General features: G+C 41.1%; 1 protein-coding gene across 1 annotated transcript in view; it reads left to right on the top strand.

The window, feature by feature from the left end:
* Positions 1-18,205, top strand: part of RAP2A (RAP2A, member of RAS oncogene family) — a 33,856-nt gene extending 15,651 nt beyond the window's left edge. Inside the window, exon 2 of the mRNA XM_045810995.2 lies at positions 14,349-18,205. Coding sequence (XP_045666951.1) covers positions 14,349-14,586 — 238 coding nt within the window. The 3' untranslated portion in view covers positions 14,587-18,205. The remainder of the gene's footprint in view (positions 1-14,348) is intronic.
* Positions 18,206-18,531: the final 326 nt, after the last annotated feature.

Below are 18,531 nucleotides of genomic sequence, written 5' to 3'. Positions count from 1 at the left end.
ATTCTGGATAGTGTTCATCCAAAAATGCTTTTCTCAGTCTGGTGACCGGGGATATGTTTGCATTGTTTCTGCGACATTTCTACTATGGTCTACATTCAAAAAACTCATATTTTGAAGATTTTCATTTCACGTACTCGTTCTGTTTTGTATGTCTGTAAAAGAGTTGATTCCAGCGCTGCAACAGGGCTACATATTAAACATTGCTAGCCCTCGTTTTCCTGAGGGCCCAGATGTAACTTCAAAGTTAGCACAGCTGGTGTAAAGCTGAAACAAGGCTTTGTCTCAGAACTCCTAACTCTATTCAGAGGTTTGTTTTGTGTTGTTTTCTATTTTCTTTCATTATCTCACTAGGGCTTCCGAGCCATGGCTCATATCTAATGACTTAGCAGTCTTCGGAGTGAGAGGATGACTAGAATGAGAAAAGATACTTCTGTTCAGAGAAGATGGGAAATTGTCAGCCTTTGATATTAGAAGGAATCGTATTTATCCTGCTTTTTTCTAAAATCGAATGGTCTTCCGTAGACGGTTAGGTTTAGTCATCCTTGCCAGGCTAATGGGAGCCGGAGGTAGAGGAGATAAGAGTCCATGTAACATTTGTTGTACATTTTTACAAATCCATCACCACAATTAAGATTCTAGAACTGACTTGACTAACAGATGGTTTGAGCGATCTTAGAAAAGAGTAATTAGCATTTCTGTAGTATTTTACAGTATCCATAATACTTTAGTGGCTAATTCATGTAAACTGCCTCGCACAGCGTCTGGCACCTCCTAAGCCGTCTACGAATGCCGGCTATTATTAGTAAAATCACCACCATCGTGTTCCTCAACATAATACCCAAGGATCATTACTATTTCTGTGTCACAAATAAGGAACCTGCGGCTCAGAAAGGTCACCTGACATCCACGGGAGGAGAGCTGGGCTTTTTCTAGGTCCCCTAAATCCAAATGCTGTTCTCTCTCCCTTACTCCACCAGGACTTTAGCCAGGGGCCAAATTGTGCTTGACCTTGACTCTTAACCTAGAGATAAGCTTTATTTAGTCATTGCAGAGCCAACACGTATTTTTCTGAGGTCACGGTTCAAGGGGATGGGGAGAAAACTATGTGTGTTGTTTTTAAGATAATTACTGTGCAAGTGGCATCAAGGATAGAATACAGAGGTGAGAAATTGGAGATGGGATCAGCTCGGAGACTGTTGCATAGTTCAGGCGTGAGTTATTTTGGAAATGGAAGGGTTTCTGTAGCAGGAATGAAAATGAAGGGCCAGGTTTTCTCCCATCCAATAATCCTTGCTCTCCCCATCCTCTGTACTCACTATCCTAGACCTGTTACAGCCCCTCATCCCAAACCTGATTGCTATTAAAGACTTGAAGACCTCTTGCTTACCAGCCATTCGTCCTTGCTGACTTCTTATAACTGTTTCTCATTTCTTTTACTTCAGTGTTGGTTTGAATCCTGACCCAGTGTCTGTAGTCCATCCTTCTCCATTGGCTGCTGTCGGGCACCACAACGTCTGCCAATGGTGATGGTTTCCAGCTCTTTCATTGCGCATTTGTTGGGTTTGCATTTTCCATCTGTCGCCTGGTATTCTGGTTCAAATGTAAAAACGTGTTTAATAGATATCACCAGTCGGTCTTAACGCTAGTTGAACCAACCAATTAACAGCATCATGTGTAACTGACGTGTTTGTCCCCCAAGGTCTTTATTGCTGGAGAGAAGAAATCCTGGTTCTATTAGTCTGACAATCCAAGCTTTCTACACATCCGCTGTGTTGGGGTTTGGGGTTTGCTTTTTCTTTCCATTTTATTTGGTGGTGTTTGTATTGTAATTTGGAAAGTAAGAACTATTTTTGATATCCTGCTACACGAGTAGAACAGTGTCCCAGGACAGATACTTCTCTAGTCATTGTTTAAAAATTCCTAAAAAAGTTTTAGCTCTTCATAGCTTTGCTGCCTCTTAAGGTCTTCTTCAATCAAAAGTAGCTTTTAAACAGTATTTGTAATTGAACTTTAACTGTGTACCAGAGATGTGAGTTTTCATTCATAAGCATTTTTGCCAGAAATTCTGGAATGAAGAGGTGCCAAGAAGATGTATTCTGTAACTTAACCTGGTATAAATGTATGGAATAGTTCAGAAAACTTGACATTCCTGAGCAATTGGCTCAGTGTAGTCTCTTCAAGTACAATAGCCAGACCTGTTTTTCAATGCACGGGTTTCAGATTGCAGCTCTCACCAAAGGTGAAACGCACGTTGTATGTCTGAACACATTTGTTCCTTTGATAGATGAAAGCTGTGTGCCCTCCATATATGCATCCAAGCTTGAATTTTCCCCGCTACTTAAATTATGTAGAAAGACCCGTACTTTGCTGACAGATTTTTAAAATGATATATTTTGGATTGGGGACTGAATATATATTAAAATACATGTTGAAATTTAGCTACACATTCAAGTGTGAAATATAGACCCATCACTACTTTCTTCTACCTTATTTTGGCTCTCATGAATATTGTGCATTTAAAAAAAATAAGAATCAACTGGTTTACTCAGATAATTTTTTGCATTTGGTTTTTCAGTGACAAGATCTTAGGCTTCTAGTCGTACACACTTCCTTACAAGTAACACATTACTGGGGTAGAAAATCTCCATTTCTGATAAATAAAAAGCCAAATTAAATGTGTAGTCATTCCTGTATTTTTTCTTTTTAATAGAGATCTTTGAAGTGCTATGGTTTTCTTGATAAGCCTGAAAAGAACTGTGGTCAGATGGATCCAATTTATAAATTTGAGAGTGAAGAAAATGTTCAAAATTGTTTTCATTTTTATTTCCAATGACATGTACTTTAGTATTAGTATTCCTTACACTTTCAGTCTTTAGCCAATTTTGAATATAAATTAAACAGCATTGAACTTGGACAGAAATTTAAAATTGCTTTGCAGCATTCAGCTGAGTAATAAACTTAACTGATGCACTGAATCATGCAATTGATGTGCTTTGAACCCTGGAGCCAAGATGCGTGCTGACTCAGTTTGTCTTGAAGGTTATTTCCTGTTCCTATTTTAACGAGGAAATCATTTAGATAATTATCTTATTTATTGATTTTTGTTTGCAGTTTCAATTTATTTTTTTGATTGCGGCATCACTTCTATGCAGTAACGTGCATCCACCTTCAGCGTCCAGCTGGACAAATCCCAGAGGAAGAGGCAGGACAGACCTTTCCAGCCACAGCAGTTTCCCTCGTGTTCTGTCCCTGTCACTTCCATGCTCAGGGACCAACACAGAGTAGTTGTGTCTACTCCCGAGCTGCTGGCTTCTGTCCTTTAGCGCCCGCCGTGTGAGATTCATCATGTCGCTGCTGGTCGTCCTTCATTCCTCCCCGAGCTGTGGTCGTCCCCTGGGATGGACGCACCATGGCCTCGTTCTCTCTCCTGGGCATGGGCATTTGCAGAGTTTCTAGATGGGGGCTATTATGATGAATGCCACCGTGAGCATTCTCATACATATCTTTGGCTGCATACGTGGACACTTTCTCTCGGTGTAGACCTAGGAGTGGAATTACTGGGTTGGAAACGCATACGTTCAGCAGTAGTAAATACTGCCAAATGATTTTCCAAAGCAGCTGGACCAGTCTCCTCGTCCCCTGATCCTGTCAGTCTTTTCAATCTTAGCTAATCCGTAAGATTCTGGTGGTACCTCATGGTTTTAGTTTTTGTTTCCCTAGTGTGTGATGATGTTGAACGCCTTTTCACACGCTTCATGATAATTTGGATGTCTTCTTACAAGAAACACCTACAAATATTTTGTCCATTTAAAAATTGTATTGTTTTCTCTGGTAGAAATTCTTTATACATTCTGGATAGAAGTCCTTCGTTAGATAAATGTATTGCAAATACCTTGTCCCGATTTTTGGCTTACCTTTTCACTTGCTTAATAGTTTCTTTTAATGACCATAAATTCTTTTTTTTTTTAAAAGATTTTATTTATTTATTCAACAGAGATAGAGACAGCCAGCGAGAGAGGGAACACAAGCAGGGGGAGTGGGAGAGGAAGAAGCAGGCTCCCAGCGGAGGAGCCTGATGTGGGGCTCGATCCCATAACACCGGGATCACGCCCTGAGCCAAAGGCAGATGCTTAACCGCTGTGCCACCCAGGCGCCCCTAATGACCATAAATTCTTAATTTTAATGAAGTCCAGTTCATTAACCTTTCCTTTTATGGTTCTTGTTTGTGTCCTATTTAATATATTTTTCTAAGACTCTTAAAGACTTAATTAAAGTAATAATTTAGAAAGAGCTAAAAAATGTACATTTACAGTGTTGCGTAATTATCATTCACAAACTTTCAGAAATAAAATGTCCAAGTGTTTGGTAAGAGTTGAAGACTAAAATATCATTCTCTTTCTCTTAATAGTAATCTGAGAGTATGTAGGAAGGCCTTCGATAAGGTAAAATTTGAGTGGCCTGCTTCTTTCCCACTGCCTATCTTTTACATTTTCTTTTGTCTGAAATGTTTAATGCCTGGTTTTTCCCATGGTTCATTCATCTCTCTATCTTCAAGCTTGTGCTTCAATTTCATCTTCCCAGAAATGCCGTGGAATTAATATTGGCCTGCCCAAGTTCCTACATGATAACCAGGATTCGTTTTCTTCGTAACAGCCATCACAATCTTTAGCTATATTGTCTGTTTGTTTGTAGTGTTTCCTCCAACTTGAGTGTAAACTTCAGGGACCTCTTTTGTCTTATATCCCCAGTCCCTCACACAATGCCTAGTGGATACTCAAGAGCTATATTACTGAAAATCTATGCACCCCAAATTCTTAATGATGTAAAATGTAAATAAGAGTTCAGGCACATGAGCTAATTTTTTACAAAAGTAAGGGAAGATTTTTATTAAAAGAGATGAAATTTGACCTGAGCTTTGAGTGGCAATATTTAGAATTTGATTGGCGGGAAGTGATGAACTGCTAAATTCTACACCCGAAATTAGTATTACACTATGTGTTAACCGGAATTTAAATGAAAACTTGAAAAAATTAAATGATAATAAAAATAATAACAATTTGATTAGTGGGGCCACTACGGTTAAATGACCGTCCTGAACAAGGAAACAGAATTTAGAGCAGAAGATCCTCTTTGGAAAGTTGTAGGAAGTAAGGTTGAATCAGATATGAAGGGCAGGAGTTTGGATAGCTAAGGAACTAAACAAGGGTTTAGATATGCTATGGTTCACAGTGGAAAGCTAATGTCAGCCCCTGAGGAGGGGCCATGATTTTTCTCTGTGACCTGCTTTAACCGTATCCCGCAAAGTTTGGTGTGTTATGTTTTCATTTCCTTTCTCTTTAATCTTTTCTAGTTTTCCTTGTGATGTCTTCTTTGACACATGGGTTATTTAGAAGTGTATGGTTCAGTTTCCAAATATTTGTATATTTTCTAATATCTTTCTGTTACTGATTTTTAATTTAATTCCATTATGGTCTTTGACATTTGTTACCGTTTTTATAGCCCAAATATGGTCTATCCTAGTGACTGTTCCCACACTTTGGGAAGAGTGTATTCTGCTTTTGTTGAGTGAGGTGTTACATGAATGTTAGATAAAGTTGGTTAATAGCCTCTTGTACTGCTACACAGTTCTCACAGTTGTGGTCATCTTCCTGGCAAAGTGGGCAGAGAGAAAAGAGAAGGAAAAACAGAGATTTCCCATATAACCCCTGACCCCACACGTGCATAGCCTCCCTCATTGTCAACAACCCCCACCAGAGCGGTACATTTGTTACAGCTGATGAACCTGCACTGATACATCGTCATCACCCAAAGTCCATAGCGTTCACTGTTACCTTAGGGTTTACTCACGGTGGTGTGCATTCCGTGGATTTAGACAGACGTTTAATGACTTGCGTCCATCGTTATGGTATCTTACAGAGTATTTTCAGTGCCCTAAAAATACTCTGTGTTCCACCTATTTATCCCGTCCCTCCCCCGATCCCAGTTCCTCGCAACCACTGATCTTTTAACTGTCTCCATAGTTTTGCATTTCCCAGAATGTCATATAGTTGAAATCACACAGTACGTAGCCTTTTCAGATTGGTTTCTTTCACTTGGTAATGTGCATTTAGAATTCCTCCCTGTCTTTTCATGGCTTGATAGCTCATTTCTTTTTAATGCTGAATGAAATCCCGTTGTCGGGCTAGACCACAGCTTATTTATCCATCACCTACTGCAGGACATCTTGGTTGCTTCCAAGTTTTGGCAATTAGGAATCAAGTTGCTGGAAACATCCACATGCAGGTTTCTGTGTGGACGTAAGTTTTCAGCTTCTTTGGGCAAATGCTAAGGATTGCTGGATTGTATGGGAAGAGTATGTGTAGTTTTTAGGAAACCACCGAAGTGGTTTTTACATTTTACATTAACATCAGAAATGAATGAGAGTTCCTGTTGCTTCACATCCTCACCGGCGTATTCGGTGGTGTCAGTGTTCTGGATTTTGGCCGCTCGAGTAGGTGTGTAGTGCTATTCATTGTTGTTTTCATTTGCATTTTGCTGATGACAGATGATGGTGGGACATCTCTTTATACGCTTATTTGCCATCTGTATATCTACTTTGATGACATGTCTGTTAAGGTCTTTGGCTCCTTTTTTTATTGAGTTGTTTGTTTTCTTATTGTTGAGTTTCAAGACTTCTTTGTATATATTTGGGTTATAATCCTTTATCAGATGTGTCTTTATCAGATGTGAAAATATTTTCTCCCTCAAATGACTTTTTAATCAATGCCTGAGTTGCATTGTCATGATCAGTTGGTCCCTCACAAACTATTAGGAACCCATTCTTCTGATACAGTGTCAGCCCTTAATTTCTTTGAAAGCAGATTATCTTTATTAACCTGGGTATGGAGTATCCCTAATAGCTTTGAATATCTTTTTAGTGTCATTACTCTCCTTGCTTAATTTTTATATTACATTTACAAGTTTCTCTCTGTTCCTCTTCAGTATGCATTTTGAAACCAAGAGAAAGTCAGAGCGGAGGATTGTGGTTTCCTTTCATTATTCAAACTAAATTACCAGAAATGCCCTTTTAAGATGAAATATTTAGTCACTTCAAAACAAGTCAGTCTAGAGGAAGAGAGCAGCCCTACTTGGCTCATGTTTTCCATCCTTACAAGAAGTGCTGATGTGTCGTGCTAGCAAGCTGCGGTAGGAGCTGTCGCCTCCCAGCCAAAAACAATCCTTTTCCTTCAGGACTGCTGTAATACTTTATGAAAGATTGAAAATATCAACCCCAAGGGTGGGGAAACAGGCGCTCTTAATTTAAGCACCATTGGTTGAAATATAAATTCGGGGATGTCAATTAAGACTGTGTGTGTGTGTGTGTACACAATAGTCTGATGCATTAACTAAGAAATATGATTTTTCTGGTTCAAAGGTGGTGCCGTACACACATGTGCACACGTGTGTACCGTTAAGACAGAAATCACACTTCTCGGTGTAGTTCATCACATTGCTGTTTATGTTACTGAAAAAAATGGGGGAATGGGAGCTCTCCATATATACTAATAGGGAAGGAATAATTAAATTAGGGTAAAGCTGCAGGATAGAACCTGTAGAATGTACTATTCTTTAGTCCTTAACAAAATATATACCCACTTATTGAAATAGAAGTTTCCATGATACCAAGTGAACATTGAAGCTATGGAATATAATTGGTATAATCACCTTTTATAAGATTTTATATCTATGTTTGTATAGATTCATATAGGAAAATAGTCTGGAAGGCTATGTACCAAAATAGGTAGATTGTTCTCATGGAGATGGTATGAAAAACATTTTTCATTTTCCTCTTTATCTATTTAAATATTGCTAGGGATTTTTATTTATGCATTACAGTTGACCCTTAAACAACACAGGTTTGAACTGTGAGGGCCTACTTATATGCAGATTTTTTCCAATAACTCCAGGGTAGTACTGTAAATGTATTTTCTTTTTTATGATTTTCTTAACATTTTCTTTTCTCTAGCTCACACTCATGTAAGAATACAGTATGTAATACGTATAACATACAAAATGTGTGCTTAGCAACTGGTTATGTTGTCAGTAGGCTGCTGGTAGTTGTGGCGGAGTAGTCGGAGGTTATATGTGGTCAGCAGCCCACGTCCCGCATTGGTCGGGGTCATCTGTACTTATTTCATCTGTCCAGGGAGAGGAGAAAGAAAACCTATTTTCATTTTGGAGGAAAGAAAAGATTTTTCTATTCAGAAGGGTAAAAGAACTAGAACCTCTGAGAAGGGCCAAGATGTTGCAAATGACAGCTCATGAGATCGGGATAAAGTTTTTAACATTGACTTTTTAACACTAATGTTTCACAGAACTGACAGAAAGGACAGAACCGAGTTGTTTGAGATAGGAGTTCCGCATCACTAATGATGTTCAAATATAACCATTTGGTAAGGTTGTCATGGAAGTGATTGGAGCATCAAGTGGTTTGACATTTTGCCTTGAGACTCTCTCGGTAGATGAGATTTTTAACACGGGTAGAAGGTTGAATCAGGGGACCTATAAAAATCCTTCTGATGTTCATCCCTGCATTCAGAGAGAATTGTACTTCAACCTGCTGGTGAAAAAGTGACTTAAGAAGAAAGCACATGATAAAATTCACATGAAACATGGCCTTCTTTTAATATGCGACAATACGGCACCCTCCAAAGGCAGTTAAAGGGGCTGACAGTAGTGGTTTCTGCCTACAGCTCATCACTGCCTGACAAATTGATTCTGGACTTGCCCCAGCGGAAAACCATCAACTATAGAAATACGATATTATCTGGGGTCACGAAGTAGTAGGTTAATTAGGCCAGCGATTTCTAAACCCTGCTGAACCTCACAATTAGTCTTCAGAGCTTACACATATAGATGCATATTTTTAATAGGCTCTCTGTGGGTCCTGACCCCACAGATTCAGATCAGGAGCTCTGGAGTAGGGCCTGGGGATCAGTATTTTTTAATTCTCAAGTAATTTTGGTGATCGGCCAAATTTAGACACAACCACAAACAAAATATTCATACACACACACATACATACACATACACACATATCAAGACAGTTACCAAGAAAGGAGAAGACAACATAAAGACCATTGGAAAGCAGCAAATATTTTGACTGAGAAGCCGATCCACACTCTACAGCTAGGTGCTACTGAAGCCTACATGATGTTGCTCTCAGTGCATTAAGCAGACTACTAAAGAACTAGTTTTTTTTACCCATACGTTCTGTCATCATGCTCGTGAATACGATAAACAATATGAAAATGCATGTGGATAAAACATGGGTTTGTCTGCAGCCTCTAAACAAAAATAAAGTTATTTGAGCCTCATAACCATAACCCTGGTCATGCTCTTAAAGAAATGTCAAGGAAGATACGCTAAAGTGGAAGAGAACCCAGCTGATGTTTAAGACATGGACAAGATCAGGTTAACAATAATACATCACCTGAATATTTTTTGGAATTTTGCACCTTCAGTTTCACTCCCAAGTGATATTAGTTAGATGGGGGGGGGGCATTGAAGGCAACTTGTAAAACTATCAACAAATCTAGAACATGGAATGAAAGGAACTGCCGTCACCTATTATCCCAGTGCCTAGTCTTCCTAAATAATAGAGTCGACCTTGTCATAAATGTCACATTTGTCTTCTGAGGCCACTTCTGCCTCCCAGATTCCCAAGTTCTCTACAGCCTCCAGGGAGCTCGTTCCCTCACTTCAGGGTTTCAGGCCACAGGAACTGTGGGAGGTGATACAGATGGACCCCTCAGGCCGTGTGCTAGTCCCTGAACCGCTGTGCACTCCCCGCCCCCCTTCCAGCTTTCACATTGTCAGCTCCAGGTCCTGCTGGAATGCTCTTTCCCAGGCACCCACTCTGCAAACTCCCTACACCCATCATATCTTTGCTCACACACCACCTTCCCGAGGCCTACCCTGACCATCTAATTTAAAATTGCACCTGTGCCCCAGTCCTGGCCCAGACCTACATTTTCTTTCTCCAGTGCACTTAACCGCTTTCAGTAATTATTTACTAGTGTTTACTGTCAGATGTCTGTCTCCCCTGCTAGACTGACCTCACTGTGAGGGCAAAGATCTTCGCTTCGTTCACTGATGTCGCTGAAGTGTCTAGAATAGCATCTGGCACATAGTAGGCTCTTACCAAATAATTATGTGTTAAGTGGATGCATAAATACATGATGCCTTGATTGTTCATCGCCATTTATGCTGCTGCGGGCGGCTTTCAGTATTCAGTATTCAGCCTTCCGTATTCCCACAGCGACAGCCGGCCCACAGCCGAGCTCCCGAGTCCCAGCGCGCGGGCAGGAGCCGCTCCACTGGTCGAGTTGGAAGCCTTTGCTGCTTGGTGTCTTGTCCGCATGAGATCTGAGGTTTCCCCTACATTTTGGCCTTAGTCCTGCTGTAAACTTTCACATCCCTTGTAGAGATCAGCCTGTTGGGGTTGTGCTGAGAACAGCGCTAAGCTCTCAGCAATCACTCGGTAAATGCTAAGTACTGCTTATGGCGGTGGCCCCGTGTGTTCGGATTTTTAGCTGAGGAGCACCTCAGAAATGATAGTCCAGCTCATGTTATAGCTCAAGAAACGGGAGAACCAAGAGATTAAGGTAATTCTCTAAATTCACAGAACCAGCTGGAAGCAGTTCTGGGACAGGAGTCCGGGTCCGGCGTTGTTCGGTGGTCCTCCAGCACACCGTTCGCTACTGCAGGAGGACGGTTTCCCCACGCCTTCCTCTGTGCTGTCCACACAAGGCTTTCCTTCTTTCCCTTTGCGTTCTCACCCGCCTTCCTTAGAGCGGATCCAGGTTTCTCCAAATCTGACCCCCCACTCCTGGGACCCACTCTGTCATCCCAACCCGAAGGCCCGCGTTCCCTTCCACACAGGTTCCCGCATTTGCAGAAGACTTTTCTGCTTTGCTCGTCCCTCGTTACCCTCCTGCTGGGCACGGGGGACTAGAGATGGGGAAGGCTGGCGGCAGGTGGCTGCTTCATTCCGCGACTCTGGGTCGGTGTGTTCTGCGCGTCCGTCCTCCGGAGCTGCTCACGTCCATCAGCTCCTCTTGCTTCTGACCCTGGGAGAAGCAGGGGTCTCAGAGCAGCGGGCAGGAGGCGGGAGGAGCGCCGCCCTGCTTTGCCCGAGGACGCGGGTGTTTCTAGTTGTCTCGTGAGCTTCACAGCAACCTGTGCGTTAAGTGGGAACAGATCTCTTCCTCCTTTTTTACTGACAAGGAAGTGAACTACAGGTGGATAGAGTAAACGGTTTGCTCAGTCTCGCAGTCTCCGTGGCAGGGCTGCAAGCTGAGCCTCCAAATCCTAGTTTAGAATCTTCTCTACTGTGTCATATTTTAATGTTAACAGAAAGAGAAAAAAATATTTCTCACCGTCTGCTATTCTGAAATGTACATAATACCTTTTTTTCCGGAAGACCTTATTCAGTCTTTGAAAGTCTTCTGAGGGTATCAGTCTGGATTTCTCTAGCATTTTTAGCGAGTGGGTCTTAGAAAAGATCGCTGACAATTCGAATAGCGATGTAATGGGCAGGTTCCCTGACACTAACTAAATTGTCATCTTCATGTGACAGTCATTAATGCTGTTACATACGGACCTATGTTCGCAGTATTCCGGTTGCCCTTTTGAGAATCTGTTGGTAACATTTATTCAGATTCTTGGTTCAAACAATGTATCATACAACTGTTAATGATTTGAAAACCCACATTTTGTGTTTTTTAATTAGGAGCGTAAGAAATATGTCCTTAAATATAAAACACGATATATTACTGTATTTAAACTAAAAAATATTCTCTAAAATATGTATCGCTTAACTCCTAATAGAAAGTGATGTTTTATCACTATCGTTTTAGTTAAGTCTTGTAAACAGAGATTGAAATTAGTTTTTAACCTAATTAAATTCAACCAACACATTGACTGAATTGTATTAATATTTATGTTACTTCACTGCCGAACAAAATGTTTTCAGACACACTGTGGTGTATATACTCTCGTAAGAAAAATGAAACGCAGTTACATCTTTGCAAGTCAGGTAAGGGCGTGAGATGGTCCTGATACGACCAGCAGCTCCTGCCGAGCTTCTCCGCGCAGCAGGTCAGGAGGGCTTTTGTAGCGGAGCCGCGGACACGCGGTGTCCGTAATGCGGCTTCATCTTGCTGCCATTTGTCCTTCCCGAGGCCACGGGCTACACGTGGTTGTTCCTAGGTGAGAGTCCTAGAAGACGTGGCAGGCTCTTGGGTCCTGTGTTCAGAGCTCCCAGTCTGATGAGGCCAGAAAGCGTAAGGCACAGTTGATGTGCAGTAAATCCGTGCAAAGTCAGTTGTGCAAATCCATTTCCTGCAGACCGACACCCAAGTTCTAGACTTACGGTTGATACTGTTACCCCCACACATTTTTAAGTTGTTTTTACGTTTCAGATCGCTACGTGGCCCGCTGCCTGGAGCGTGCTCTCTCGTGGAAAGCGTTCCCCGTTTCGTCTAGTGCCAAAGACAGAAGTGAGCCTCTGTCGGGAATATAGTTTGCTTTACAAGTTAGGAATGACTTTTTAACAGAATGCTGGAACTGTGGAAGCATTCTCACTAATCTAATCGTAACCACCGCGCTCGCTCAGTTTCCTGAAGGATAACAGCTCTGTGCGAGTCCCGCCCCAGTGAAGCCGCGACCACGTGACAGTTTTCGAGCAGATTAGCTGTGTCCAGTCACACTTGTTCCCGCTCATGTGCAGTTTTGCGGTTTGCTTCCTTGATACATTGGAGATGCACTCTGCGTAGGAGAAAGTACGAACACACACTCACACGCATTGATTTATACTGTGAGATCCCAAGAAGCTTTTAAAATGGTGTTTAGAGTAAAAATGATTTCCTTATGAAAATATATTAGCAACATTTCTTAGCACAAACATAAACAAAATACTGAATAAACATGCCGAGTAGCACCATGTATTTTTACACGGGAAGTAAGCATCGTAAAGAGAACCGTCTTTAGGTACCAAAATGCTAACAGTAGAACCTTTTTTCTTCCTCTCAGATCGTTTGTTATCTTTATTAGTCGAGCCTTTTCCTAATGTCATAACTCACAGTCACCTTATGTTAGCCTGTCTGGCTCTATAACAAAAATACTGTAGACCGTGTGGCTTAAACAATAGGAATTCATTTCTCACAGTTCTGGAGGCTGGAAGTCCGAGATCAAGCCTCTGGCAGATTCCACGTCTGATGAGGGCCGCTTCCCTAGTTCATAGACTCATCTTTTTTTTTTTTTTTCCCCTAAGATTTTTTTGTTTATTTATTTGGGAAAGAGTGAGAGAGCGCGAACAGAGGGGAGGGGTAGAGGGAGAGGGAGAAGCAGGCTCCCCCATGAGCAGGGAGCCTGACACGGGGCTCAATCCCAGGACGCCAGGACCATGACCTGAGCTGATGGCCAGCGCTTAACCCACTGAGCCACCCAGGAGCCCCATAGATTCATCTTTATGCTGTGTCCTCACACAGTGGTAGGAGCAAGGCAATACTCTCCTATCTCTTTTAGATATTAAAGGGCATCCGGTCCCATTCATGACCTAATCACCTCCCAAAGGCCCGACCTCTTAAATACAATCCCAGTGGGGCTTAGGTTTCAATGTCTGACAGGGAGACCGCCTATCTATGACACACCTGTTCTGTTTAGGAAGGAAAAGAAGAGACGGCATCAAATAAAGCTAATGATTGAGAAGTTTAATCCTTGTCAAGCTGAAAAGAACCATGATTGTCTTTCAACTGGCCAATCTAGAACAGTTTTATAAAGGGATAGAGTGTAGTTCTATTTGATAGTTTTTCCTCCTAATGATTTCTCCTATCTTTTTTCGTATTCAGGAACTATTCACACGTGACCAGCGTGTGTATTTATGGAACAGAGTAAAATGCTGACAATTACAAATTGTTTGTTCACTCAGTAGAGCTATTACCTCATCAACTGAAATTTTGAGTAAGCCTCTCTTAGAATGAAGAAAAGTTTAAATTAATCCACCTAACAGGATTTATTCTGAGATTCTGAGAATAATTTTCCAAATATATCTGGAAAGGTAAATTGATTTTGAAAGATGTATAATTGATGAATTAACCTCATTTCCAAAAACCCATTTATGATCCACTATGAGAGCAGCTTCTAAATGCCCTCAGGCAGATGTCAAGCCAAGTGGAGCAAGTAATTTTTCACGCAACTCAAGAACGAATATTCGTAGAATAGAAGGGAAAAAGAGAACATGCATTTTAGCCGTTGACCTTTGTGCTAACTTCTACAATTCACGCGTGTCGTTTACTCTCTTGTAGGTATGAGAAAGTGCCAGTCATCTTGGTTGGGAACAAAGTGGACCTGGAAAGTGAGAGGGAAGTGTCGTCCAATGAAGGCAGAGCCCTCGCGGAAGAGTGGGGCTGCCCCTTTATGGAGACTTCCGCCAAGAGCAAAACAATGGTGGACGAACTCTTTGCAGAAATCGTGAGGCAGATGAACTATGCGGCACAGCCTGACAAAGACGACCCGTGCTGTTCTGCATGTAACATACAATAGCCTTCGAGTACGGCTGTCCTGCACGGGACCTGCCCACGACCACAGGCGACACACGCCTCGTCTGCCCGACTGCGGAGCTTGCAGGGTGTGTGGCGTGAATCTACAGTGAGATAGCAGCCCTTATTCAGCCTTGAGCAGTGATTGTCCGTTGATCTCTCTGAGTAACATTTGGGTTCAGTAACTTCAGTTTTCACCATGGTCCGCAGGCTCCTGTGTGCACCTGCAACTTTAAGGCACAGCCCGTCGATCTACAGGGTGACCTCCTCCAAAAGCTACGATGGCATTGTCACTGGGTTGACAGAAGCAACTATTGTATAAATTAAAAGTAACCCTGCGAGAGAAACCAGAAGAATCCCTATGATCACTTACAGTTAAAATATTTTGTCTTCTTTAGAAAAGAAAAAATAAGTAAAGGAGAAATATTTTCCTACGAGAGGACTGACTTTCAGGACTTGAGATAGTGCTTCTAACCGACGTATCCCGTCCAGTAAGATACTAACAGCTGACTGCCAACAGCATTCCAGGGAGCGAATCTTTCCTCAGCTGACATGTTCCTGTTTCTCAAAATTGATGCTTAATTGTAGATGTTATCCTAATTCGTGACGCAGAACTAACTTCGTGCATCAACCCCTGAGAGAGCAGAAGTCAGAACAGGTTGTGTAAGAAAATGCAATCTGGCTTTCGAATGTGTCGCATCTCCTGCTTTGCCACAGAAGACGGAGGCTCCCACCAGGGTTCGAGCCGCTTTAAAACCCCAGAGCCACCCTCTGTTAACAAAGCAGGGATGGTCTTAATTACTTTACTGAACAAGAAGGAAGCAACTGTAATGGGAAGATTGCCGAGCCTTCTCACAAGATGCGTTCTGGTAGATGACCGAGTACCATCGTGTAAGGAAAATGAAGCCATGTTGCATCCACACGTTCCCATTTGCAGAAACCTCACAGGACAGTACAAATATCTTGCATTTTTACGTGCGTGAAAGCAGCAAATTCCTTCTTGCCTTTAAGGGCTATGGTGGTGGTGTGATTCTTGGCTAACCTGCTTTCGAAATCAAGTTTGCTGTAGCAGAGCTTTATCGCAGGCATCTAAAAATTGAATAACCATGTGAAATAATTTGGGCTTAAAAGTAGAACATAAATTATAGAGTGGAAGGCAAGGGACAAAAAAAAAAAAAACCCACAACCCTTTATCTTTAATTTTCCTGGGGAATTATAAAAAGATTTTCTTATAACAATTTTGCCCTGATTACTGAAGTGGCAAATAAAGCTAGAGTGAATATTTTGTTTTGAAAAGGTGCTCAAGCTCTGCCATTTTTGGTTTTCATAGCCGTGAAGTATTTATCATTTGCATGACTAATGGCACAGGAAAAACCTATTGATAAGTTTTTACAATCAAGCGTAGAAGGGTTTTCAACAAACTTCAGAGTTATAAATGCTGAAGAGAGTATCTTGAGCTGATCCTCTGGAGATAAATCTGGCCCTCAGAGCTGCACTATCCCTGAGCCTGCGATCTGCGTCCTTGCCTCACACTTGTTGGCTTCACACACTTGTGCAAGTAACCTCTGGTCTTACGTGTGTACCTGAGAGAAGAGTGTGTGTCTGTGTGTGCATGTGTGTTTATTGTTCCTAAGAATTTGGCACAAGTCAGAGATAATTGCCTACACTGAGAATCCGTACTGCAGAATATAGTGTATCAAAAGCATTTTTTTCCTTTTAAATTATTTGCGTGGTTTTTTACACATTATGGAAATCATTGCTGGCCCCCAAGCGTTTAGTAAACTGGCACTGAGCTTAGAGGATAGCAAAACGGTGGATAGTACTTTTTCACAGATGAGAAAACAGAGTATGTGGGTACAACCAGGCCGTGATTGTCAAAACTCTTTGAATTGTGAATATTTGCATTCTTCAATATAGTTTTTTCTTAACAACCCCCAATTGTGAAGCACCTTGTTTACAGGACAGAAAGTTCTAACCAGTTTTCTTGAAACCAATTTCGGTATGTAACAGTTGATTCAACTCAAAACATCTAGAGACTTCAGAGATTCAAGAAGTATGATTTATCTGCAGAAATAGAAATATTTGGTAGTGAATCGGCTGAGATTTGAAGCCTCTAACTTCTCAGAATGATTTTTTTTTAGAATTCCCTGTTTAACAGCAATTTATGACAACTAAGATTACATATTAAAAACCTCTGTAAAGACTACAGTTTTACATTATGGATTGCTACGCAGAAAGAAAAAGAAGTTAAATGATACAAAAGGTATGGCAAAAACGTAAGGTGGAAAAGATTACCTCACCGTTCGGATTTTTGTTCGGAAGTGTTTGCGTCAGACGAGAAGGCTTTTACTGTACAGCTGTTCCTAAGAGCCGAGCCGGCTGCCCGATCGGTGTTTAGTGGCAAAGCATCCGACATCCCCAGAAACATGGGAACCCCCTCGTGCTCTTCCTGTCGGTGTTTCATCTGGTAGGACTGTAGCTCGGTTGGGACGAGTGTGTTCGTGGAGATGTTACTAACAAGCTGAGGAACAGGAGGATTCAATGACAGGACGTCACAGTGGCTGCAGAGAAAAGTCGGCGACCTCGCGTCCTTGTTGGTTTTATGCCCTGATCAGACTAGCAACTAGATAAGTGAAAGTTTTTCTAACATGCCTTAAAAAAATGTTATGGTTTGATCCAAAGACCCACTTTTTCTTTAGCAGTTTGTGATAAGCTTTTCTTTAGCCGTTTGTGATAAGCTTTTCTTTTGTTTTCACTTTATTTCATTTTACCTTCAACAAAGGCAGTGTTTTTAGAAGGTTTTTTTTTTCTTTTTCATTGCAGCTTTTTTTTGGGGGGGGGAGTTTTAAGCTGTGATAGTGATGGTAACCGATGCCTTTCGTTTTGTTCAACTTACACCAAACAAGCCACATCTGATCAAAAGCGTTACCTAAAATCTTCCTTCAACTATTGAAAGGTGCTTCGATGATTTTCTCCTTTGGTTTGTAGAATTAGGACTGAACTTTGGACCAAGCGCTTAGAGTTGCCATCACTTTTCTGTGGTAAAACTACTGATATCTGCTTTTCTTTATAAGGAAATGTTGCCTAAGGATGTCTGCTGCTTGTTTCCAGGAGTTTTCCCGTGGGAATGTCTGCGCGTGTCTGGATGTGAAAAGCGCGGAGTTTGTTTGTTGCTGTTGGTTTTTTTGTTGGTTTGTTTTGTGTTTTAGTTGTTCTTCTCACTAGTCTTGTGTTCGCACTGGTAAGCTCTACTTGTCTCCTTTGCCAATCAAATGTTAAAGACTATGGGGGTCTTTTTTTTTTTTTTAATTAACGTGTCATTGTGCATCTATTAAATCTTGATCAGGGTTTCAAGAATGACTGCAGTGGGTTTTGGAAACAGACTTATCATTATTGATTTGGGGTTTCCCAGAGATCTAGTTCACACTTAATTGTTGAGCTCTAATACAACTGACCGTTTAAAATTGAACAACAATTCATTGTTTTGTAACAATGTCAGTTGTTAAACCTTGACATTTCAGTTAAAACATGAATTGTAGTTATAACTCAATGCAAATTCAACAGTTGTATTTGGAGTTAAATTATTTTAACAAATAAATTTATTTAATGAAACTTTCTCTGGATTTGTTTGGTTCGGTTTGGTTTTGTACATGTTGGTGAGGGAAACGTGTTCGATATGTAGGGAAACAACTAAAAACTGCCATAGAGTGAATTTAATACTCTTGATACAGAAATATTCAAGCTGAATTAAATTGAGACCGCATCACATAAAAAGGGAGGTTAATCGATCATGTTCATACCCCTTAAAAATCATAACACAAGGGAGACTTTAAAAATCAGTAATTACAAATATAACCTCCCCATAAGTAGTATTTTCAGTTTTTTATGATAGTTGGCTAATTGGAAGTCTCCGTGCTAATGGTTCTAGGTAATTAACATTAATTAGCAG

This window comes from Ursus americanus, chromosome 10 (genome assembly GCF_024610735.1).
Source record: "Ursus americanus isolate L20-20 chromosome 10, mUrsAme1.1.p, whole genome shotgun sequence".
Taxonomy (NCBI): Eukaryota; Metazoa; Chordata; class Mammalia; order Carnivora; family Ursidae; genus Ursus; species Ursus americanus.
The sequence above is the reverse complement of the archived record's forward strand: the minus strand, read 5'-3'. Positions and strand labels throughout refer to the sequence as shown.